Below are 26,675 nucleotides of genomic sequence, written 5' to 3'. Positions count from 1 at the left end.
CTTGTTTATAAAGATTATTGTAAAATTTGTTCATCAACACAAGAAGGTCTATGAGCTTTAAAGGCTTTGATAAGAAGAGGTTGAAGTCTGAAGAGAATAGTGAATTATATCCTGCAAACATAGTATTATGGTCGTCTGTCATGTCTTGTTTCGTCCCATTATGTCCCTTTCAGATTTCATTACCCCCCCCCCCCCTCCCCACCAAAAAACTAGATAATAATAATGGATAAAAAAAGACATATTGAAAATTGGAAATTGATATATATTAACTTGTGTAGAGGATTTAACAACATCACACTACAGTTTGTCCTTACTCAGTTGGAAGGCAGATATGTATTTTCCCCAACATCTAACGTTCCCTTTGAGAAAATTCACTAATTTGTTACAAAAACAAAGTCTTATGTTTGTCTATTCTCTGGTGCAGAGATTATTTTTACATTTAATGATCCCTTGTAAAGTCAAGAGGAGAAAATTCACTAGTTTATTATTCAAACAAAGTGTGATGTTTAACTTAAAAGCATCCGCCCCCTGTTACATGCATATCTGTATACATCAGTCAGGCTGCAGCGACGATAGATTGTAAATATTTATTGTAGATACATGTTCATGTGAATGACAAGCAACGCCTTAATCTAGAGTAAAGTTTATAAACATTTAATGCAGAAATATAATCATTTTATTGCAAGTAGGATCAAATGTGAATGATATTAAACTTCTGGAGATTATATCTTTTTATTTCACATTTTCACAAGTTTTATTTACTCGAAAGGAACATTAAAGTTGTATTTCTTGCAATTTTCAACCATCTCAAACTCTCATGAAACATACAATGTGTGAATATGGATGGTTATATACGATGGTTCAGCACCAAAATACTATTGACATAGTGGTGAATGTCGCATGGAATATCACACGTTTTGAAAGAACCGTCACAGTCAATGCCATGTTTCAAACTTTCAGGTAATATCGGAAAACCCAGTTGCTTCAGGTGACCGACATCGGCGATTCCTTTATAGATAGGAACCTCCCGAGCCGTATCATGTGGTTAATATTGGCAATACCGGTACAGATCGGAATAGATCGGAACAGTTCGGATACTTCCCAGCTATTTTAAACGTGTACACGTTACAAATCAGTATTTTAATTTAATTGTTTAATAACTTTGCGAATACGAACTTTACAAAAGTCGGTAAATATTGAAAGTTTAAAACTCAAAGAGGCGGATAAAAATATGTAGAACACTCTAAATACTTTTTCTCTACAAAAAATACAACAAGTCACAGACCATACAACTTGCACTAAAATTGATAGTTTTGTGGTCACCATTCAGAAAACTGTTGATAAATGAAATCAAAAGTGGTTCATCTTTCTGCTTTAACTTTCTAATAAGTCCCATGCAGCTCTGCTGGTGAACCTGGAGGAATGTTTGTATATGTCTGTCTGTATGTTTACACTGTCTGTCCGTTTCCAAATGATAAGATAAAACAGGATTTTCAAAATTTGTCCTCAATTTCTAACTTATAAAAATGAAATTAAGGATTTAATTGATTTTTTTCGACGGAGAAATAACGCTGTGCTCTTATTTGTAGGTGGGCCCCAGGTACGGTTCTCAATCGGGGCAGGTGATCGTCAGGCACTCCAGCCTCCCCTTAGTTCCAGCATCCCTGTATCTGGTAATACAGTGGCCCTTCTGTTTAAACAGCTTGGTAAGTGCCAAAAGGAAAGTCTATCCATACAAGTCTTTTGCGACTTTTGTTTCAAAATAAAGTTTGCAAAGATTTAAGAGTCAATGCAAATGGCTTATATTAGACATAGACACAGTTTTATCCTTGTTCAAGAAGCTTAAGTCTTCTTGTGTATGTTAACTCCGCTATTTATGAGCAGGACCTAAATGGCAGCGCTGACTACGTACATCCGAGAGTTGAGAGAGTCATTGTCACAGTAACAACTTTTCATAAATTATTCACAACTCATGAAATATATTGAGACTGCTATGTGAAGGTAAAATTGCAGAATTTCAAACTTGAAATTTGAATTTTGTATAATTTTTGATGTTTTTTCGTTTCAGGTATTCAGAATACCCTGGTGCTTTTCTGTGCAGCATTAACAGACCACAAGATTTTATTTCACTCCCAGAGTAATTCTCGTCTCACAGATGCTTGTAGAGGCCTCACTGTTCTATTCTATCCCTTCAAGTACAGGTAAATCTAGCAAGTTATATAAAAAAGGAAACATGTATGTCTCCTTGTCATGGTTAAAGTGAGGGACCAATGACATCCCCTTAGCTCACACCTTTGAATGTTTGGAAAAATTACTTTGTTTCAAGGCCAAAGACTGATTTGTTCAAGAGATTAGATCTTTTGATTTGTGTGAAGTTAATTCCCAAAGAACTCTTTAAAGATTCATACTTATTTCACTCTCGAGGTCAAGGTTACAATGACCTGACAGTGTGCTGTATATCAGCTGTAGACAATGCTAAGTATACTGTAAAACTTTACAGTTGAAAGATTTGGTCTGCACAAAAATTATAAAAAATCCAGAAAAATAGAATGGAGAAAAAAACCAACTTGATTATAAAAATAATCTGCTTTCCTTCTGTATGAGGATTGAATGGTAGTGTAGTTTTGGATCATTTGCTGTTGCTATTAAATGTAGATTTTGGATCATGTATTTCTATATTTTGTGCTGCTTCCATCATCTTGTTGATATGTAAATTTGTCCATTACAGCTATGTATATATTCCCATCCTTCCTGCACCCCTGATCGAAGTGCTCAACACACCTACCCCATTCCTGGCCGGTATCCATTCCTCCCTGATGGACGACACCTCAGATCTCGTAAGTACAGCATCACTAAAACTAAAGAAATACTCGTAAATACAGACGGGGTTTGTCCACTGGCACACTCCAAAATCTGTCTGTATTGTATTTGTGAGTTAGAAAGTCATTTAATATTTTGTTAATTGGCCATGGCTGTTTAAAAGATGGACATAATATGACTACACCACAATTTAGTTCAGATCGTCTCGGCATATTTGAAGAAATTTCAATAAAGAGAATGATAAAATGAAAAAAAAAATTATTGATCAGAACTATGAAATTCAATTTCATATTTAATAAATATTTCATGAAATTAAAGAAATATAAATCTAATTTGATTTCTAGTTTGTCACAATGAATCTATTTCTTATTATATTGTTGTTAAAATGTATTTATATTTTATAGCATTGACAGAGTTATGTGCCCTTTGTAGTAATGGGGTGCTGTAACCATTATGTATACTGTCCAACATTTTCATGTCCCTGATCATAATTTTTTGGGTTTTTTTGTTTACAGTTAGATGTAATCGTTGTTGACTTAGACGGAGGAAGCATATTTATTCCTGAATGTATAAACCTTCCCATGATTCCTGAACCGATACTCACGCGGACGAAGACATGTCTAAAGATGGTAAGTTTTATCACATTTTGACATTAAATATTCGTTATGTAGAAATATTCATTATGCTTGTGGTTACTGTTGAACCAAAGAAATAAGAAATAAAAAAAATCACATGTACAGAATACTTTCTTGTTGCCAAATAAGCCACAAAATTGTCAACTTATGAAATATATTAAAAGCTTGAGTTAAGGAAAGAAAAAACCCAGGAATATTTATGTAATATAACATAGGGCTGGGTATTGGAAGGTCTAAAACGATACGATACGTATTGAGAATGTACTGAAACAATACACAATACGTATTGACGATACAGTGGACCTCTTTTTCAAATTCAGTTGACCATTGTGTTTTGAATATTGTGACAATTTGATTCGGTTTATCATCTATGTTAATAAATTTCTGTCAATTTGTATTCTTAGTTATGAAAAGGCATTTCTAATCCATCTAGGTGACACAGATGCTTTAAACACTTCCTTTTGATTGAAATGCTCTTACTTGAATGATGTTTTAAAATAAATTTTGTTTGAAATTTCCCATTTCTATAACAAAAACAGTAGGTTGAGTTGTTAAAAAGATACAGCGATATACAGCATGTTTGTGTATCGATATTCGATACACTGCTGAAAACCGATACATATCAGTATATCAATATATTGATCCAGCCCTAATATAACATAGCCTGTGTAAATCACTTACATTTTGTTCGGATAAGTTCTGGAGTTTTAGGCATAAATTTAAAAGAAAATTCATAAAAATAATTCAAGAATTCATATTTCAAAGTTATTGTTCATTGCAAACAAGATTTTAACATTAAAAAAGTTTTTTCTTTTAACTTATTTCTCTCTTATACAGGATAAAACAATTTCTAAAAGGCAAAACATATTTATTTCATGTAATGTTAACAATAAAAGGGGTTCTAAGGTTTTTGGAAAAATGTTTAAAAGGTCCATCAGCATTTCAGCCGATTTATCATATTGCAAGAGATATTGGTTAATACGGAATTTTTATCTATAATTACCAGGTATTGAACCCTGACCTCCTCATGGCTGACCATGCATTTCCTGCCCCGTCTCCTAAGAAACCTGCCTCGTTGGAACAGAAGGTGAGTCTACTATAACAATTGTCTATTCTCATATCGACAAAGAAGCCATTAAAAATATGTAATTCCTGTAGTATGACAGAGTCCCAAAGGCTAGATGTCCCAACATATTATAACTAGCCTGCCATTTTGGAATTGCGAGTCAAAATCCCCTTTGTGGGACAGTTGCCAGGTAATTCTTGTAGATCAATTGTTTTTTGAGGGCTTTCTGGCTTCCCTCCATCTTTGGGCATGACCTCAAATGACCTTGTCTGTTGCTAGGGTGTAAAATTTAAAAAAAAAAAACCAGACAAGATTCAAAATTATTTTCCTTGAAATAAAATTTCTTTGTGATATGTTTTGATTCAGCATGCAATTTAAAGTATTTTCACTTTAGTATGAAGAAATCTATTCAATATTTAGCAATACGTTAATTTACTTTTTTCTCCAGGACAAAGAAATCCGTGCCATATTTATTCGTATGTTTGCTGAAGTTTTTGCTGGATACAGAACTTGTCTCACGCTGATACGTATACATCCTGAACCTTTCATCACTTTCCACAAGGTACTGTATCCTGTTATATATCTAATATTTCATTAACTCATTCACCTCTGAAAACACATTTAGACTCTTCTAAATCAAATACTAGACCAGTCCATTATGGAATTCCAGGGGAAAATGGGTTAAATTGTAATGATTATCTGTATTAGTATATTTTGTGTACAGGGTAAGTGTAAGGGTGCTATGATGGCCAAAGGAATCTTTACATGGGTCAGTCAAATGGGCAAAGATATCTTGACCCTAACTCAAGACATTTTGGTTGGTCAGCATAAAGCTTGCTGAGTGTTAACCAGCTGAGGTCTTTATGTGGAGGGTTGTGATTGTGCACTTCACAGATCCATATTTGATTATTTTACTCCTACGCTTTGAAGAAAAATGATGTTAGTCTGCATTAACATTTATGATGCAATTGGCAATGTATACCACAGTTATGCCCCATGTTTGTCTAGTGTGTAAGACAGAGTTATCTTTTCCTTATCAACAATGAGATAATCATGTGAAGTATGAAAGATAAATGAAATTTTCTAACAATTTCTCTACCACTTGGCTGTGTATTTAAAATCTGTTTCGGGGAGTCACCATAAAAAAAAAAATCCACCTGTTTTGAATCACACACTCAAAGAAAGTGTTTTTTTATAGTGTCTTTTCAGAAAAGTTTTTGAGAGTATGAAAACTTTTCTTATTTGTTTATGAGCCAATATTATATACATTTCATAAGTGAAACTAAATTTTTACATGTGTTTATGAGCCAAAGTTGTGTTTTCTTTATTAAAGGCAAACTTTCTTGGTCACAAAGGAATGGTAGAAGATGACTTCCTCATCCGTGTACTGGACGCAATGGCCTTCGGAGGATTTGTGGCAGAACGAGGCCCACCTTATCGAGTCTGTGACATATTTGATGAGGTCAGTTAAAGTTAAATTTGGGATATTAATCAGAAAATAGTGTTTTTTTTATATTTTTTTTTAAATATTTGGGTTATTAGAGTGACTGTAAGTTGTAAAATTTTAAAAAACCCTGAAATATATTTAGCCATTTTATTAATTGAAAAAATGAATTTTTGCTTTCAGACGTCTAGCGGACTACTCATCAACTCCACTAGAAAGTTTCTGTTTTAGATAAATCTGTTGTACTATTAAACTGTGGTTCCTGTAAATCAGAACATTATGATATTTCTGAAATGTTCATTGTATGCTTCATTTTCAAATTCTGTTTCCTGTATTAACAAATCTATTTACTATCCAAGTAACGTATAACCTGCCTTAGAGAACGTCTCTGTATAAAGAGTACTTGTTTAAGTAGACATCTTTTTATGGTCTCAAATAACCAATTTCAGCACAATTTACCCTGTGTATAAAAGCTACCTGGCTATAAAGACCAATTTCCCTCTGTCCCTTAGGTGGTCTTTATAAACAGGTTTGACTGTAATTTGTAATTTACAGACATATGTTTGTAAGGAGCCAGTGTAACCTTGAACATTCTGTTGATATTAACGGTACTTTTTTCACCAGTAAACAGATCTATAAGAAGAAACAGAACACTTCTGATTTATTAATAGCTCTCTCTATAACAGGGTTGGGGTCAATTACATTGCAATGTAATTAATTACAATTACAATTACTTGGTCAAAAGTCAATTACAATTACAATTACTCAGTTTTGTTAATGTAATTAATTACAATTACATTCAAAAAGTAATTAATTACAATTACACATTACATTTTCTTAATATGCTTTTTTTTGATAAAGTCATACAATGTAGCATTGATACAGATATATAAGTCAAAATCAGTAAATTCTGACAGAACACATGTTCACTTCACATAAACCGCAAGTTACAATTGAGTACTGGTAGGGTGTATTAGTTTTACATGTACATTTTTAGCTCACCTGGCCCGAAGGGCCGGTGAGCTTATGTCATGGCGCGGCGTCCGTCGTCCGTCGTCCGTCCGCCGTCCGTCCGTCCGTCCGTCCGTGTCCGTCAACATTTCCTTTAAATCGCTACTAGTCATAGAGTTCTGCATGGATTGTAACCAAATTTGCCCACAAGCATCCTTGGGGGAGGGGGAACAGAACTTGTATAAATTTTGGCTCTGAACCCCGGAGCAGGAGGGACGGGGCCCAATTGGGGAAATAGAGGTAAATCCTTTAAATCGCTACTTGTCCTAGAGTTCTGCATGGAATGTAACCAAATTTGGCCACAAACATCCTTGGGGAAGGGGGAACAGAACTTGTATAAATTTTGGCTCTGACCCCCCGGGGGCAGGAGGGGCGGGGCCCAATAGGGGAAAAATAGAGGTAAATTCTTTAAATCGCTACTTGTCCTAGAGTTCTGCATGGATTGTAACCAAAATTAGCCACAAACATCCTTGGGGGAAGGGAAACAGAACTTGTATAAATTTTGGCTCTGATCCCCCGGGGCCAGGAGGGGCGGGGCCCAATAGGGGAAATAGAGGTTAATCCTATAAATCGCTACTTGTCCTAGAGTTTTGCTTGGATTGTGACCAAATTTGGCCATAAACATCCTTGGGGGAAGGAGAACAGAACTTTGGCTCTGACCCCCTGGGGGCAGGAGGGGTGGGGCCCAATAGGGGATTTAGAGGTAAATATTAAAATTCCTTTACAAAAGAAACAATGAACCTGTATTCAGAACATTACTTGGCTTTTCAAACCAGGTGAGCGATACAGGCCCTCTGGGCCTCTTGTTATTGAACCTAGCAGTAATATTGTCAAATGTGTCAACTTTTGGTACCAGGTATTCATGTTTTTGAATTGCATTTTTAGCTCACCTGGCCCGAAGGGCCGGTGAGCTTATGTCATGGCGCGGCGTCCGTCGTCCGTCGTCCGTCGGCGTCCGTCTGTCCGTCAACATTTCCTTTAAATCGCTACTAGTCATAGAGTTCTGAATGGATTATAACCAAATTAGGCCAGAAACATCCTTGGGGGAGGGGGAACAGAACTTGTATAAATTTTGGCTCTGACCCCCCAGGGGCAGGAGGGGCGGGGCCCAATGGGGATATAGAGGTAAATCCTTTAAATCGCTACTAGTCATAGAGTTCTACATGGATTGTAACCAAATTTGGCCACAAACATCCTTGGAGGAAGGGGAACAGAACTTGTATAAAGTTTTGCTCTGGTCCCTCGGGGGCAGGAGGGGCGGGGCCCAATAGGGGAAATAGAGGTAAATCCTTTAAATCGCTACTAGTCATAGAGTTCTGAATGGAATGTAACCAAATTTGGCCACAAACATCCTTGGGGGGATGGGAACAGAACTTGTATAAATTTTGGCTCTGGTCCCTCGGGGGCAGGAGGGGCGGGGCCCAAAAGGGGAAATAGAGGTAAATCCTTTAAATCGCTACTAGTCATAGAGTTCTACATGGATTGTAACCAAATTTGGCCACAAACATCCTTGGAGGAAGGGGAACAGAACTTGCATAAAGTTTTGCTCTGGTCCCTCGGGGGCAGGAGGGGCGGGGCCCAATAGGGGAAATAGAGGTAAATTCTATAAATCGCTACTTGTCCTCGATTTCTACATGGATTGTAACCAAATTTGGCCACAAACATCCTTGGGGAAAGGGGAACAGAACTTGTATAAATTTTGGCTCTGACCCCCCAGGGGCAGGAGGGGCGGGGCCCAATAGGGGAAATAGAGGTAAATTCTATAAATCGCTACTTGTCCTCGAGTTCTACATGGATTGTAACCAAATTTGGCCACAAACATCCTTGGGGAAAGGGGAACAGAACTTGTATAAATTTTGGCTCTGACCCCCCAGGGGCAGGAGGGGCGGGGCCCAATAGGGGAAATAGAGGTAAATCATTTAAATCGCTACTAGTCATAGAGTTCTGAATGGAATGTAACCAAATTTGGCCACAAACATCCTTGGGGGAAGAGGAACAGAACTTGTATAAATTTTGGCTCTGGTCCCTCAGGGGCAGGATGGGCGGGGCCCAATAGGGGAAATAGAGGTAAATTCTATAAATCGCTACTTGTCCTAGAGTTCTGCATGGATTGTAACCAAATTTGGCCACAAACATCCTTGGGGGAAGGGGAACAGAACTTGTATAAAGTTTGGCTCTGATACCCCAGGGGCAGGAGGGGTGGGGCCCAATAGGGGATTTAGAGGTTAATATTAAAATTCCTTCAGAAAAGAAACAATGAACCTGTATTCAGAACATTACTTGGCATTGCAAACCAGGTGAGCGATACAGGCCCTCTGGGCCTCTTGTATTATCATCAGTCTGAAAATTATCAGCAGAGAGTCTATAAGCTGATATCTGTTGTTTGTTATTCTGTAGGTGTATGCTGTCCTACAGGAACAACTCAAGGAGGAAGTGAATGATCCTGAGAAAGTCATGAGTAACATAAAAGACATCGCTAAACAGCTCCATACCAATGTAAGAGACTCTTGAAATTGTGATGAACAGGAAAACAAAAGTTTTCATGAACCCCATCATAAAATCAAGACGCAATACTTTTGCGGCCATGATATTTTCATGATTTCATGGGTCATCCCCATGGTTGCGAAATTTTGATCCATGAAATATAAGAATTGGTTGAATTTTATATTAACACAATATTGAAGTCAAATTGCAAAATATTGATTCACAAAAAAAATATTTTTTCTTGATTTTAGTCCAAATCAAGAAAAATTTTACCGTCTGATATAACAGGCTTCGTAACAGGTAAATCATAATCTAAATAGAAATAAAAGACAAACCTGAATGTTTTATATCCTTTGTTTACAGGAAAATCCCAACCCACAGCCTTACGTACAGAAGGTTCCCAAACCGACTGAGGGGGCGTACTCGCGTATACACCAGCCTCCCTTTCCGTACCTCGACTGGCAACATGTACAGAAGATTATAGATGAGGGGGTACACAAACAGCCTGTCAAGCCCAAGTATGTACTGATGTTTTAATATGTACCCAGGAACTAATGATAATCAATGTCTCTTTCATATTGTGTATAACTGCTAAGGTTTAAACTAATGCACATGTGTTGGAAACTCAATAAAATCAGTGTGTCTTCTGATTTTGCTTATCACCAGGTAATGTTGATATTCAAAACTTTTTTTATCAATTTGGTTTCTACCAATATATTTTCTTTAAAAAACCAAAAACAAGCAAATCTAAAAATATGATTTCAAGAAAAAGTACCGGGTACCAGTAGTCGATTATAAAAAGTTTCTAGCACAGTGTGTTATTCAATGAATATGTTAAGTTGAGGAATTAAATTCATGGAGCCCTTGTGAACAAGGTTAACGATAGTAAAGTGTCCAAATTTTTAAAGTAAGCCCTTCATCACTTTGTCCTGAGTTCAAAACCTATTTTGATCAGTTGCCAAGTACTTCCTGTAGGTCAGTGGTTTTTCTCTAGGTACTCTGGTTTACTTTAACATCTAAACTTTGACATATCCTTAAATGACACAGGTCGTTGATAAGAAATAAATCTAATCCAACTAACATTAAGACTAAATTGATAGATTTAAGCATTGATGTTACTATTTTTCAACTTCATAGGAGTATGAAAGAAATTTTTTTACAAAATTTATTTCATAACCCTGTGAAGTTAAAAAATAGTTACATCAAAGCTTTTAATTAACTTTTCAGACTATTTGATAACATAAAGTACGTTTAAACGTACGATTCTTTTGATTTTCCAATGGCTTATTTTTTCTAAATCAATTTGCAACGTCAACGTCTCTATTGTGACGTCATGATTGCGTCAGATTTTTGCGCCATTCTCGGATTTTTTCTCCATAGTATATGAAGAAAAAGAATTTGCCAATCAGAGAGTTGGATTTAGCATGAAAACAAATAAAAATTAATAATACATGTTTGTATTAAATTTAATATTAACCCAAACTATACTTTCTCTCATTTCTGAGTTAAACTCTTCCTTCTGTATTTCATGAATTTCCTTATTTTCGACAGATTCAATAATCTACGACCCCCTCAGCTGAGAATTGTGCCAATTGGTCCTACTATTGGGCTTGTTACGGACCGCCTGAGAATCGTCGACAACAACGCACGGCGTCTAGAAGTACTACGCAATTGTGTCTCTTTTATCTTTGAGAACAAAATCACAGATGCTAGAATTGTAAGTAAGGAATCTGAGAAGTGGATAGTATTTATGTATGTTAGAGTATTTTGTATGCTCTAAATTTAACTCAAAACTTTGAACCTTAAAGACAAAACTATACACTATTGGAAAGTTTAAGAAAACACTTATGAAATATTTGGACAGAAGTATCTCATTGCTCAGCCTATCTTGTTAGATACATAAATTTACCCGATATCAAATATTTTATTTCTAGAATTTCGTTGTTTATGTTGCACTGGTCGGGAGATAAGTCAATGATAGATGAATGATAATGTTTTGGTTTTAACATAAAATCCCGACATTTATAGTCCTGAATAGTTGGACATACAGATATTCCCTGTGGTACTGTGAGACCTGATTTAGTTTCACCGCTAATTTTGAATGTATCATTTTGGTTTTCGCAGATATATCCTGCGGTGCTGCAAGCCCTGAAGATCCTAGTTTCACAGCTAATTTTAAATATTGTTTTGGATTTTACAGATATTCCCTGCAGTGCTGCGAGCCCTGAAGATCCTGGTTTCACGGCTAATTTTAAATATTGTTTTGGATTTTACAGATATTCCCTGCGGTGCTGCGAGCCCTGAAGATCCTGGTTTCACGGCTAATTTTAAATATTGTTTTGGATTTTACAGATATTCCCTGCGGTGCTGCGAGCCCTGAAGATCCTGGTTTCACGGCTAATTTTAAATATTGTTTTGGATTTTACAGATATTCCCTGCGGTGCTGCGAGCCCTGAAGATCCTGGTTTCACGGCTAATTTTAAATATTGTTTTGGATTTTACAGATATTCCCTGCGGTGCTGCGAGCCCTGAAGAGCCGGGTGGCACGGCTAAGCCTTACACAGGAACTTAGTTATCACATACGCAGCAATAGAGCAATGCTAGAACATCAACAGTTTGATTTAGTTGTTAAACTTCTAAACTGTGCATTACAGGTGCGTACAACTTTTAGTTTTCTTATTGACTGATACGTGGTAATATGAGAATCCAGTATTTTCATTGGCTGGTACATGGTCATGTGAGGGTTCAATAGTTTTTAAAATCGGCCCAATGTTTCTATCTTTTTTTACCTTTAGAAACATGGAGTCAATATTGCACTTTTAATATTACAACTGGGTCTAAATTGTGCTTGTGACGTCACAATACCCATTTTAAAGTTTCTCAGAGAAGTATCTTAGATATCAATCTGATAATTAGCATTCTTAACAAATAATGCGATTATCAATCTGATAATTAGCATTCTTAATAATGCGATTAACATTTTTTGAAACATTTTAAGACCTAAAATAAAAAACTTATACATACATCTTTATAGATGTTAATATGGTGGTATATAGATCAGGTAGAATAAATGACTTTAGTCTTGGCAACGGTCAATATTTGATTCTAATAGGTTAACATAACACCATCTTAACTTCAGTAAAGGTCCATACTTGGTAAATATCCTATGTAGCTTTTAACAATTACAAAAAAAATGAGACATACTTTTCTTTTTGTAATGGTCTTAGTTAAATAAAAATGATTTCAGAAGCTGATATTTATGATCGTTAAAGTTTCAGTTTAATTACTCTAATTAGTATTGAATGATATTGTATGACTATTGACTGATGTGTATTATTTTGCCCACCAGAATGACTCCAGTATGGACGAGAATGGAATAGCAGCAGCTATACTACCCCTGGCCACATCATTCTGTCGGGTATGTTAGGTTACAACTGTCCAACCGCGGGTACCTGTGTATACCGAGTCCGTCGGGGGGTGATGGTAGAGATTGTTACAGTGTTTATCTGGTATATCTAGTCCTTCAGATGTCAGTTTTATAAACATTTCAAGTTTTAGAAGCAGTTGTTTTATTTCATGAATTTCCATCAAAACGTATACTGTAAACCCTTTTCGCGATCACAGCAAATTCGCAAATGTTTTTCTTTGCGAACTTGTTTTAAAATAGAAATCGTGAAACTTTGTATCGGTGAAAGAAAGTTGGTTTACGGTATAGGCTTAATCTTCACTTGATAACGAAACCTTGATGGCAATCACTTCTATCCATTCCTTATACTTCTTTATAATTTATTCAATAACTTCAATGATGGGTACCCCTTAAACAATTTCAGGACTCTTGATTGAGTAAATGCTGTATTAAAGTTGCTGTTTTAATGTTTGTTGTTGTGTGTTGCTGTATTGTTAAATGTATTCTTTACAGAAACTGTGTACAGGAGTGATTCAGTTTGCCTACACTCTGGTCCAGGAACATCCGGTGTGGTCCAACCAGCAGTTCTGGGAGGCATCTTTCTACCAGGACGTCCAGAAACAGATCAAACAGCTTTATCTGCCGCAGCAAAGAGAGCACATGATCATGGAGAAAAAACGGGACAGCTCCTACAGCCCCCTCAATATAGAAATGTAAGTATGAGGAACACATGATCATGGAGAATAAACATGACAGTTCCTACAGCCCACCTCAATATAGAAATGTAAGTATGAGGAACACATGATCATGGAGAATAAACATGACAGCTCCTACAGCCCGCCTCAATATAGAAACGTAAGTATGAGGAACACATGATCATGGAGAAAAAACATGACAGTTCCTACAGCCCGCCTCAATATAGAAATGTAAGTATGAGGAACACATGATCATGGAGAATAAACATGACAGTCCTACAGCCCACCTCAATATAGAAACGTAAGTATGAGGAACACATGATCATGGAGAATAAACATGACAGCTCCTACAGCCCACCTCAATATAGAAATGTAAGTATGAGGAACACATGATCATGGAGAATAAACATGACAGCTCCTACAGCCCACCTCAATATAGAAATGTAAGTATGAGGAACACATGATCATGGAGAATAAACATGACAGCTCCTACAGCCCACCTCAATATAGAAATGTAAGTATGAGGAACACATGATCATGGAGAATAAACATGACGACAGCTCCTACAGCCCACCTCAATATAGAAACGTAAGTATGAGGAACACATGATCATGGAGAATAAACATGACAGCTCCTACAGCCCACCTCAATATAGAAACGTAAGTATGAGGAACACATGATCATGGAGAAAAAACATGACAGCTCCTACAGCCCACCTCAATATAGAAATGTAAGTATGAGGAACACATGATCATGGAGAAAAAACATGGACAGCTCCTACAGCCCACCTCAATATAGAAATGTAAGTATGAGGAACACATGATCATGGAGAAAAAACATGACAGCTCCTACAGCCCACCTCAATATAGAAATGTAAGTATGAGGAACACATGATCATGGAGAAAAAACATGACAGCTCCTACAGCCCACCTCAATATAGAAATGTAAGTATGAGGAACACATGATCATGGAGAAAAAACATGACAGCTCCTACAGCCCACCTCAATATAGAAACGTAAGTATGAGGAACACATGATCATGGAGAAAAAACATGACAGCTTCCTACACAGCCCACCTCAATATAGAAATGTAAGTATGAGGAACACATGATCATGGAGAAAAAACATGACAGCTCCTACAGCCCACCTCAATATAGAAACGTAAGTATGAGGAACACATGATCATGGAGAAAAAACATGACAGTTCCTACAGCCCACCTCAATATAGAAACGTAAGTATGAGGAACACATGATCATGGAGAAAAAACATGACAGCTCCTACAGCCCACCTCAATATAGAAACGTAAGTATGAGGAACACATGATCATGGAGAAAAAACATGACAGCTCCTACAGCCCACCTCAATATAGAAACGTAAGTATGAGGAACACATGATCATGGAGAAAAAACATGACAGCTCCTACAGCCCACCTCAATATAGAAACGTAAGTATGAGGAACACATGATCATGGAGAAAAAACATGACAGCTCCTACAGCCCACCTCAATATAGAAACGTAAGTATGAGGAACACATGATCATGGAGAAAAAACATGACAGCTTCCTACAGCCCACCTCAATATAGAAACGTAAGTATGAGGAACACATGATCATGGAGAAAAAACATGACAGCTCCTACAGCCCCACCTCAATATAGAAATGTAAGTATGAGGAACACATGATCATGGAGAAAAAACATGACAGCTCCTACAGCCCACCTCAATATAGAAACGTAAGTATGAGGAACACATGATCATGGAGAATAAACATGACAGCTCCTACAGCCCACCTCAATATAGAAATGTAAGTATGAGGAACACATGATCATGGAGAAAAAACATGACAGCTCCTACAGCCCACCTCAATATAGAAATGTAAGTATGAGGAACACATGATCATGGAGAAAAAACATGACAGCTCCTACAGCCCACCTCAATATAGAAACGTAAGTATGAGGAACACATGATCATGGAGAAAAAACATGACAGTCCTACAGCCCACCTCAATATAGAAACGTAAGTATGAGGAACACATGATCATGGAGAATAAACATGACAGCTCCTACAGCCCACCTCAATATAGAAATGTAAGTATGAGGAACACATGATCATGGAGAAAAAACATGACAGTTCCTACAGCCCACCTCAATATAGAAATGTAAGTATGAGGAACACATGATCATGGAGAAAAAACATGACAGCTCCTACAGCCCACCTCAATATAGAAACGTAAGTATGAGGAACACATGATCATGGAGAATAAACATGACAGCTCCTACAGCCCACCTCAATATAGAAACGTAAGTATGAGGAACACATGATCATGGAGAAAAAACATGACAGCTCCTACAGCCCACCTCAATATAGAAACGTAAGTATGAGGAACACATGATCATGGAGAAAAAACATGACAGTTCCGACAGCCCACCTCAATATAGAAACGTAATGAGAACACATGTAAGTATGAGGAACACATGATCATGGAGAAAAAACATGACAGCTCCTACAGCCCACCTCAATATAGAAACGTAAGTATGAGGAACACATGATCATGGAGAAAAAACATGACAGCTCCGACAGCCCACCTCAATATAGAAACGTAAGTATGAGGAACACATGATCATGGAGAAAAAACATACAGTTCCTACAGCCCACCTCAATATAGAAACGTAAGTATGAGGAACACATGATCATGGAGAAAAAACGGGACAGTGACAGCCCACCTCAATATAGAAACGTAAGTATGAGAGCACATGCATGGAGAAAAAACAGGACAGTTCCTCAGCCCACCTCAATATAGAAACGTAAGTATGAGGAACACATGATCATGGAGAATAAACATGACAGTTCCTACAGCCCACCTCAATATAGAAACGTAAGTATGAGGAACACATGATCATGGAGAATAAACATGACAGCTCCGACAGCCCACCTCAATATAGAAACGTAAGTATGAGGAACACATGATCATGGAGAAAAAACGGGACAGTTCCGACAGCCCACCTCAATATAGAAACGTAAGTATGAGGAACACATGATCATGGAGAAAAAACATGGGGACTAATCTACAGGTGGTTGTGAAAGTGGGACAAATCAACGATAAATCATACTTTATCTACATCGTATTGTCGTCTGGAAATTGACATGTTGTTTCTTTGTCCCACATTAGAACTTGGATAACAGAAGCCTCAAGAGTTACACTAAAGCCAAGTTTACCAGACTAATTGTTTACATTTTGACATTTTCAGGAAGACGAATTGAGTGTGCCATCATATCGAAGCTCTTCTACGACGCCGGACGCACAGCGGCGACTTTCAGGCTTCAAACCCAGACAGATAGGGGCACTGGAGATAGCTGCTGAGCAGGTAAATGTACCCGATGTTACATACGTATGTGTGGGGTCACACACTTGTATGTGTGTATGTGTGATGTTACACACATGTGAATGGAAAAAACTTTGATATAGCAGGCATCATAAGTTACAAACATTTTCAATGATCTAGACCAAACTACATCTTGATTGCCTCTTGTTTTAGCAAACTATGACAATGTAGGTAATATACTATATATTCTGTTCTGTTCTATCTTCCATTGTTTGGAGCTTGAGTATAACTTTCCGGTACAAAACGTTTGTTGTCAGCTCATGAAATAACAAGTTGCAAAAATATTGATAACTATTCTCAGTTTGTGGTTTTATCAAAACCATGAAAAAGTCACACAATACTGTACAATGTTGTCCGCTCATAAAATTACAAGTTGCAAAAATATTGATTATTATTCTCAGTTTGAGGTTTTATCAAAACCATGAAAAAACTCACAATACTGTACAATGTTGTCCGCTCATAAAATTACAAGTTGCAAAAATATTGATTATTATTCTCAGTTTGTGGTTTTATCAAAACCATGAAAAAGTCACACAATACTGTACAATGTTGTCCGCTCATAAAATTACAAGTTGCAAAAATATTGATTATTATTCTCAGTTTGAGGTTTTATCAAAACCATTGAAAACCTCACAATACTGTACAAGTTTTTCTCTCAGTATATAGTTGACATGATCACGTAGACCTGTGAACATTTCTAAAATAAAAATTTGTAAAATACAGCTCTACAGTACAGGATGACAAATATTCAGGTACACAAGGATCTGCCTGAGTTTTTTGTGTATATGTTACAGTAAATGTCTCTCTTTGTTCAGGTAAGCAGCTCCTAATGAAGTACATGTGTGTTCTAAACATTGAAATTGTTCATCCTGTTTCTTCTGAGAAAGTGGCCTAACCTAAATAGTTGGATTGAAGTTCTTGTTTTTTATGAGGAAAAAAATATAATTACGAAACGACTCTATATTTGCTTTTAAGAGTTTTCTAACCACTTAGCGTTGTTTGTGGATTCTGAGTGACTGACTTACCTGCATAGTTCAACCCACGTAGTTTGAATTGGATATATTGAAATGCTGACAAATTAGAAATGAATAGAATCCCTATTGGCATGTATTCATCATCTTCGTTTTCTGGTTACGTATATTGAAAAATGGTTTACAGATAATTTGATAAATAATATGTCATTAAACTTATTTTTATATAGTATTGACCATGACGGTCTTGTCGCATCCCACTTAAGTATTTGTCATTTCTGTCTTGAATTGATTTTGAGAATGTGGCAGTCATAAGATTGGGATTTATCACTTGTTTGTGTGTTACAGCTAAAGAGTATCTGATCCCAGAGTTAAGTCTTTCTGTCTGTGTGTTACAGTTAAGAGTTTGGCCGACCCTGAGTTCGGAGCAGCAGTTAGAAATGATGAATAACGAGGAATCGACAGTGTACAGTCAGGCGATCCATTACAGTAACCGGATGGTGTACATGAGGGTTCCCCTGGAGACGACCAAACCCATCAAAACTCTGTCCCCTCACGACTGGGAGAGTAACAGTAACAGTAACATCACAGCCAGGTTAGTATGGACAGGAACAGTGGTCACAATAGACAGGTGGTCAGTATAGACAGGTGGTCAGTGTAGACAGGTTAGTACTGACAGGAACAGCGGTCATAATAGACAGTTGGTACTATAAACATGTGGTCAATATAGACAGGTGGTCACAATATACAGGTGTTCAGTATACATAGATGGTCACTGTAGACAGGTGACTGATATAGAGGTGGTATACAGATGGTCTCTATAGACAGATGGTCAGTATAGACAGGCGGTCAGTGTAGACAGTTTAGTACTGACAGGAACAGCGGTCATAATAGACAGTTGGTACTATAAGCATGTGGTCAATATAGACAGGTGGTCACTGTATACAGGTGTTTAATATACATGGATGGTCACTATAGACAGATGACTGATATAGAGGTGGTGTACAGATGGTCACTATAGACAGGTGGTCACAATAGACAGGTGATCATGATATACAGGTGGTGGCAATATACAATTGGTGGTAATATAGAGGTGGTCATTTTACACAGATGATTCCAATATGCAAGTGGTGACAATAAACTGATGGTCACAATATACAGGTGATCAGTATAGACAGGGGACTGTGATGTAGAGGTGCTTTCTATATACAGGTGGTCACTATATACAGGTGACTTTAATATAGGGATGGTCACTATGGACAGGTGACCACAATATACACATGGTTACAATAAAATGATGGTCACAATATAGAGGTGGTCTTTATATAAGTATTGATTAAAATTTGTAGTATACAGGTGTCCATTATATAAGTGCTTTCTTTATACAGGTAGTCTCTATATACAGGTTGTCACTAAGTGAAAGAAATTTTATTTATGCAGTAATAATGCTAATTAAGATTTATATTTAAAGAAATTTGATCATATCATATGATATTTTGTCTATATATTGTTGAGTTAAATATTAACTGTGAATAACATACAACATGATCAATGATTTCAGTTTGGCTGAGAGTGACAGTATCGACGCTGAGAGCGGCTTTGACGAGACAGAGATCTCAGACGTTGGAGCCACGGTGGTCCGATTCGTGACGAGATTTGTTGACAAAGTGTGCAATGACAGTGGAGTCACACAAGACCACATCAAAGCTCTCCATCAAATGATCCCAGGTAGGTAACAACGTTCAAGTTTCAGAATATCACATGGTATTGAAATAGGATCAGAACACAGCTCAACCTTATTAACTTGCTTGTATAACTCAAATGATAATACAAATCTGGAGTATTTCATCAAAGCTCCATCAAACGATCCCAAGTGACATGGGTAGCAAAATAAAATTGGTGTCAATCGTTATCTACAAATAGGATTGTTTCTTTCTCAACTGAATCTTAAAAAACATTTTAAAATAAATAGAAAATAAACATAGGGAAAATTGTCTAATGTTAAGTTATCTATGTTTGTAGTGCAAATTTTCACTTTGACATTCTAACTTATTGGCACTTCTAACTGAAAGCGTGAGATGTCACTTTAAATTAGCTGACCTCATAATTGACAGATCACCAACTGTCACTCCAGCCACATGTGACTGCATGCTACGATGTTTGCGCTGACATTAGATGGAAACATGCATGTGTGAGCAAGATCTAAGGCTATATACTGCCTGACCATCGGTCAATAGCAGTTCTGTTAAGAATTATTCTCCACTAAAATCTAAACAATTTTCTACCTCGTTTCAGGTGTGGTGGCCATGCATGTAGAAACCCTGGAGGCAGTCCATAGGGAGAGTAAGAGACTACCGCCCATACAGAAGGTAGGCTGGAGTCGCCATGATATACAGATTTGTATCATTTTCTTTATATGATCAGTAAATCTATCTCGTCTTTACATATGACAGAGTTACCTCCCTTGTTGGATATTGTGACGTCATTATTTTGTGAGCGGAACTCGTGTCATTTTCTCTGAAAAGTATAAAGTTAAGCTTACAAACATATGACGTTGCAATCTATCCGTAAGGGCAGATAACTCTGTAATATGTAAATACTGATTAGTGTGACGTTTTGTATTACATTATCTACCTTTCCTAAAGAACACCAAATTATTATGTCATGTCTGTATCAGGACGGCCTTTAGATTTTGATACAGGAGTTGGAAGGCTTTGTCATGGTTTGTCTGAAAACAGCGTAAAATCACTAGGACATTTCATAAATGGGTCAGAAGTGAACATTACAAGCCCATCAAGCCTCTTGCTTCTTTTGGTGCAATAAAAAAGAAAGATGGACAGAGATAAAAAAAGAGATGTTTAAAAGAGACATTAAGAAAGAAGAAGAAGAAGAAGAAGAAGAAGAAAAACCATAATATTTGATGAAGACTTTTATATAACTCAGACAACTTTTTTCTTTCTGCCTTAGGACTATTATTTTTGTTTATACTGGTTAATGTAATTCCACTAGTTAATGTATTGTTCTTACCTAAAACCTTTTATATGGTGTTTCTAGCCAAAGATCCTGAAGCCAACCCAAGTTAATGTATTGTTCTTACCTAAAACCTTTGACATGATGTTTCTAGCCTAAGATCCTGAAGCCGACCCAAGTTAATGTATTGTTCTTACCTAAAACCTTTTATATGATGTATCTAGCCTAAGATCCTGAAGCCGACCCTCCTATCAGGAGAAGAGGTGGTGATGGATGGCCTCAGGGTGTACCTCCTCCCCGACGGACGAGAGGAGGGCATGGGGAGTAACATGGGTGGCCCCAGTCTACTACCAGCCGAGGGCGCCATCTTCCTCACAAACTACAGGATCATCTTCAAGGGAATTCCTTGTGATCCTCTCGGTAAGTTTTCAAAAGTGTTATACATGTTCACCCCATCAATATCAGTCAAATTTTATATAGGAAAAGATGACGATCCTCAACTGATCATAATTGCCTGATTTTATCTTTCTGACTTTCAGAAAATACCTACCAGATAATGTAATTTCTATATATAGTTCAATTTGAACTCTAAAAAGACTTCAAAATGTTGTTTGAAGTGATCATTGAAATGAGGTTGGAGACTTGTAAATGTTTTGTTTGCCATGTTAAAAGGTGTATAGAGACCGCAGAACCAAATGATTTTGCTATATACGTTAAAATAACGTTTGCCACTGTCAAGGTTAAATGGAGTTTTCAAGTCTGGTCACCTGTCACTAATTTTGAAGAATGGCATCTCGCATACCTGTGAATAAAAAGATCTACCATCTTGCTAAACTTTTATGTGAGGGGTGCCATCTTATGTTGAATTCCGCACCAAAAATTGACCAAAATATTCATGAAATTCCAATATTGATGACCTCCCCCTGTCAGACACACACTTGACAGAATTTTAAAATTTCTTTATATATTTTACATCTACATATATTGCCCAACCCACACATTAAACATTTGAAACTGATGCGCCCTGAATACCCAATTAGCAGGCTCCGAAACATTCACCTCTCTATGAAATCTTGTGCTCAAAAGGGGATTTCCAGGAATCTATTTTTGGTTTGATTTTGCGGTCCCTAAAGAATTTAATGTATTTTATTTTATTTTCGCATTATGGCAGAATATTCCACTATTTAATTAACAATAATGTAATATCAACATAAGCTGCCAATATTTTTACTATGAATAATTAGTTTGGATAGTTGACATAGTTTTATCTCATCTGTTGAGTTACTTCCCTTGTTTACAGCATGTGAACAGGTGGTCGTACGATACTTTCCTGTATCCACCCTCACCAAGGAGAAACAGATAAAGTTACAGTATACAGCACATATAGACCAGCTACCAAAGGACGGCATCCAGCTCAGGTCCAACATATTTCAGGTAGGGAAGTCCAATATTTGTGATCAGATGTATATATCATTCATTAAATAGGGGAGAGAACGGATGAGAAGTTTTAAACGGATGCCTAATTCCAATATGCAAATAAAATGTGTTTGATTCAAATCAAAATGTGGCACATTTGTAATAGTTCTACAATTTGGCACTTAACACCAAATTCCTTATTTGTCTACTAAATTTCACGATTTTCATTTCAAAACAAGTTCGCCAAGATTTACAATTGCGGTTTTAAGAATTGAATGGAAATTAATATTAGTCTTATTGATGTTCGTTTTAATTTATGGAGATAAACCAATATTCAGTATCACAAGAGGTTGTCATATGAAAAGAAAGAGAGGAATCTACAATTTTATTTTGAGCAATTCATATTGCTATAAATTGTTGACCTATTCCAGTTGATGAAGATTGCATTTGATGAAGAGGTAAACCCTGAAGACGTGGATGCGTTCAGAAAACTCTCCAACAAATACCGCAACCCAAACAATGTGTTCAGCACTTTCGCTTTCTCTGGCCAGACGATGCTGCAACCTACGCCACTACACAAACACAAGGAGAAGAATGCTTCTCTCAAGTAAGTCAACTCAAGGAGAAGAATGCTTCTCTCAAGTAAGTCAACTCAAGGAGAAGAATGCTTCTCTCAAGTAAGTCAACTCAAGGAGAAGAATGCTTCTCTCAAGTAAGTCAACTCAAGGAGAAGAATGCTTCTCTCAAGTAAGTCAACTTAATGAGAAAAATGCTTCTCTCAAGTAAGTCAACTTATCTTGTTATATTACAGAGTTATCTGTTCTTGTGTGTAGGTGTAATTATTTTGTCTTTGGTTTTAGTTAGAAAATTACATCATATTCTGTGAAAATTATGACTTTGCCCTCACAAACACATGTTATTACAATCTATACCTACTGGCATTTTTTTTTTTTTTTTTTTTTTTTATAAAACTCTGTTTTATGCAAATGATGGATTTAATATACAATTCGATTGACATTCTCTGTGAACATCATATTTAAATATTTGTTAACTGAAAATTAGAAATTGCTTTTCTTGTAAATATTATCCTGAAGTTGTTTCCAATACATTCCCTTGTCATGTAACTTAAAAAAAAAAGCTTTGACCAAATTTGAAAAATATAATTTATTTTCATTTCAAACAGAAAATTGTTGTCTTAGATTTTGAATTTTAAAAGAAAGAAAAAAACGTTCACCAAACTGACCATTTTAATATTACAATGTTCTGGTCCTTGGATTGACCAATTAAAGGATGTGTTTGAAAACTATAATTTATTTTTAATTCAAACAGAAAATTATTGTCTTAGATTTTGAATTTTAAAAGAAAGAAAAAAACGGTCACCAAGCTGACCATTTTAAAATTACAATGTTCTGGTCCTTGGATTGACCAATTAAAGGATGTGTTTGAAAACTATAATTTATTTTTAATTCAAACAGAAAATTGTTGTCTTAGATTTTGAATTTAAAAAGCAAAAAAGAATAACAGTCACCAAACTGACCATTTTAAAATTACAATGTTCTGGTTCTTGGATTGACCAATTAAAGGATGTGTTTATAGGCTGGTGCTTGTATCAAAGTAAAAATAATACCATTATTCCTTGAACAACTCTGGAACATCAGGTCCATAATATATTATATCATGTTAACAATGTTCTTGCAGACATTTCGCTAAAAAGACTTTAATAAAAACTGCAAGAAAAGCTGGAATAAAATCCAAACCTTCCGGAAACAGGAAACCTAATAAATATGTGCTTCCAACACCACCTCAGCAACGACGAAGTCTGGCTTCGCCACGGTCATCTACAGCAGGCTCAGACAGTGAATCTGACCGACCGGTCAGCGAACTCTACGATGACCTATCCAGTATGTAAAGACAGGTTATTTTTAGAGTAGTGCCACAAAGCATGTTTAGCTCTCAATAATTTTTTGCCATCATTAACTTACCTGCTAGAAGCTTTTGGATTCCAAGTTTGTTAAAATGAATTGCCTTGACCTTCATATAAAGTTACTTTGGTCAAGCATGGAACAATCTAAAATTTACAATCTTAAGTCTTTAATATTTACCTTGATCATCAGTTAGCAGAAGAGGGATACAGGCCCTTTAGGCCTGTGTTTTCATAATGTTATATACCGTATTTGACCCAATAAGCGCCCATGTCCCTATAAGCGCCCTCCCCCTTTTTGAGGCCTCGATTTCAATTGTCCACGCATAAACAAAGACCAAAACTACACAAAACTGTCTAGATTTGCAATAATTTCGTCTTATTAAACACCTTTTCATTTTTCTATTTTTCAAACGCCCTTGGCGCTTATTGGGTCGAATACGATATTTAAAATTTTGCCACTTTAGTATATATATGAAATTAGTTCATCTATGGTCTGAGGAAGGTAAAAATTGATGTTCACTATGACAGTTTGATTTCCTAATAACACTGATTAAATGCTACAATACTGACTTTATTTTCAGTAATAGACGAAGCTGATTTCCCTCAGAGTTTGACTGCTGACCCAAAATTCCTAGAAAAGCTGATGACCAGACCTGGCTATAACGACTACAAACGTTTAGGTTTCGGGGACCTGATGGGTGGAGCTCAGACACTCCGAACGAGAACCGACCTGTTCAGGATCAGCACCGTCAACGCTAACTACTCAGTCTGTCGCAGGTATGAACCATAAAGATAAACGACTATCAACTATTATTAAGGGTTTTTGTTGAGGCCAACATGGTGTTCAACTTACCTGATAAAGGGTTTTTCCATTATTGAACAACAGAATGCACTAATTGATATTCATTTTTTCCCATTTGCACTTAAATTTGATCGCACTAAATCAAGTAAACTATATCTGCTGTGAATCTGTTTTAGAACTTCACTGTATATACTATATGTTGTGTTTGTTACAGCTATCCTGCTCTCCTGGTTGTGCCAGCGTCAGTGACGGACAACAGTATACGCAAGTTTGCCCGCACACACAGACAATCAAGGTAAATACAAGTGTATCATTATCTGTCATGCCCTGTATCAAATCATTTCTGTTTAGGGAAGACAAACATTTACTTGGGCAGTACTTTTACACTTGTCTTATTTACCTCCTTCTTCCTCCTCTGATTTCATATACTGTATTGTTGCCATTATTCGCAGGTTTACTAATTTTGCTTAAAGATGCTCCACCGCTGACAAATGGTATTTTTTCACTATCAAAAACAGGAGCAGACGATTTAGTATTTTTCTTCAGTTACAAAAGTTACTTACTTTACACCATTACCACCATTGGAAAGTTTGAGCTTCTAATTTTACTTCATGTTAAAATTACAAAATACAAATGTATAATTAATTGCATCCCGAAAAAAAATCTGTGGCACTATATCCTATATGGAATGAAGTACTGATTGTGCATGCATCGAAGGCAAAATAAATGATCTTATATCATTTTTTGTGTTAGTTAGACATATATGTACACAATTAAACACCATTATTAGCTCACCTGGCCCAAAGGGCCGGTGAGCTTATGTCATGGCGCGGCGTCCGTCGTCCGTCGTCCGTCGTCCATCCGTCCGTCCGTCCGTCCGTCCGTCCGTCCGTCGTCCGTCTGTCCGTCAACATTTCCTTTAAATCGCTACTAGTCATAGAGTTCTGCATGGATTTTAACCAAATTTGGCCAGAAACATCCTTGGGGGGAGGGGAACAGAACTTGTATAAATTTTTGCTCTGACCCCCCAGGGACAGGAGGGGCGGGGCCCAATAGGGGAAATTGAGGTAAATCCTATAAATCGCTACTTGTCCTAAAGTTCTGCATGGATTGAAAACAAATTTGGCCAGAAACATCCTTGGGGGAAGGGGAATAGAACTTGTATAAATATTGGCTCTGACCCCCCGGGGCAGGAGGGGCGGGGCCCAATAGGTGAAATTGAGGTAAATCCTATAAATCGCTACCTGTCCTAGTGTTCTGCATGGATTGTAACCAAATTTGGCCAGAAACATCCTTGGGGGAAGGGGAACAGAACTTGTATAAATTTTGGCTCTGACCCCCCGGGGACAGGAGGGGCGGGGCCCAATAAGGGAAATTTAGGTAAATCCTATAAATCGCTACTTGTCCTAGAGTTCTGCATGGATTGTAACCAAATTTGGCCAGAAACATCCTAGGGGGAAGGAGAACAGAACTTGTATAAATTTTGGCTCTGACCCCCCGGGGACAGGAGGGGCGGGGCCCAATAGGGGAAATTTAGGTAAATCCTATAAATTGCTACTTGTTCTAGAGTTCTGCATGGATTGTAACCAAATTTGGCCAGAAAATTTGTAAAATACATCTGTGTAATCTGTATTAGAAACTTCCAATGTCA

The 26,675-nt window shown here is 36.9% G+C and overlaps 1 protein-coding gene across 5 annotated transcripts in view; it reads left to right on the top strand.

The window, feature by feature from the left end:
* Positions 1–26,675, top strand: part of LOC138330240 (myotubularin-related protein 13-like) — a 79,681-nt gene that overhangs the window by 18,900 nt on the left and 34,106 nt on the right. For all 5 annotated transcript variants that reach the window (XM_069277709.1, XM_069277707.1, XM_069277706.1 and 2 more), the window contains exons 5-28: positions 1,590–1,706; positions 2,069–2,201; positions 2,729–2,837; positions 3,336–3,449; positions 4,462–4,542; positions 4,970–5,083; positions 5,855–5,983; positions 9,374–9,472; positions 9,824–9,978; positions 11,012–11,177; positions 11,965–12,114; positions 12,810–12,878; positions 13,380–13,564; positions 13,777–13,792; positions 16,807–16,923; positions 18,311–18,507; positions 19,474–19,640; positions 20,208–20,281; positions 21,107–21,302; positions 22,183–22,316; positions 22,730–22,905; positions 23,997–24,199; positions 24,804–24,999; positions 25,239–25,319. In XM_069277709.1, coding sequence (XP_069133810.1) covers positions 1,590–1,706; positions 2,069–2,201; positions 2,729–2,837; positions 3,336–3,449; positions 4,462–4,542; positions 4,970–5,083; positions 5,855–5,983; positions 9,374–9,472; positions 9,824–9,978; positions 11,012–11,177; positions 11,965–12,114; positions 12,810–12,878; positions 13,380–13,564; positions 13,777–13,792; positions 16,807–16,923; positions 18,311–18,507; positions 19,474–19,640; positions 20,208–20,281; positions 21,107–21,302; positions 22,183–22,316; positions 22,730–22,905; positions 23,997–24,199; positions 24,804–24,999; positions 25,239–25,319 — 3,178 coding nt within the window. The remainder of the gene's footprint in view (positions 1–1,589; positions 1,707–2,068; positions 2,202–2,728; positions 2,838–3,335; positions 3,450–4,461; positions 4,543–4,969; positions 5,084–5,854; positions 5,984–9,373; positions 9,473–9,823; positions 9,979–11,011; positions 11,178–11,964; positions 12,115–12,809; positions 12,879–13,379; positions 13,565–13,776; positions 13,793–16,806; positions 16,924–18,310; positions 18,508–19,473; positions 19,641–20,207; positions 20,282–21,106; positions 21,303–22,182; positions 22,317–22,729; positions 22,906–23,996; positions 24,200–24,803; positions 25,000–25,238; positions 25,320–26,675) is intronic.

Source organism: Argopecten irradians, chromosome 8 (assembly GCF_041381155.1).
Source record: "Argopecten irradians isolate NY chromosome 8, Ai_NY, whole genome shotgun sequence".
NCBI classification, from domain to species: Eukaryota; Metazoa; Mollusca; class Bivalvia; order Pectinida; family Pectinidae; genus Argopecten; species Argopecten irradians.
Note: the sequence above shows the minus strand (reverse complement) of the source record. Positions and strands in the feature narration are given on the sequence as shown.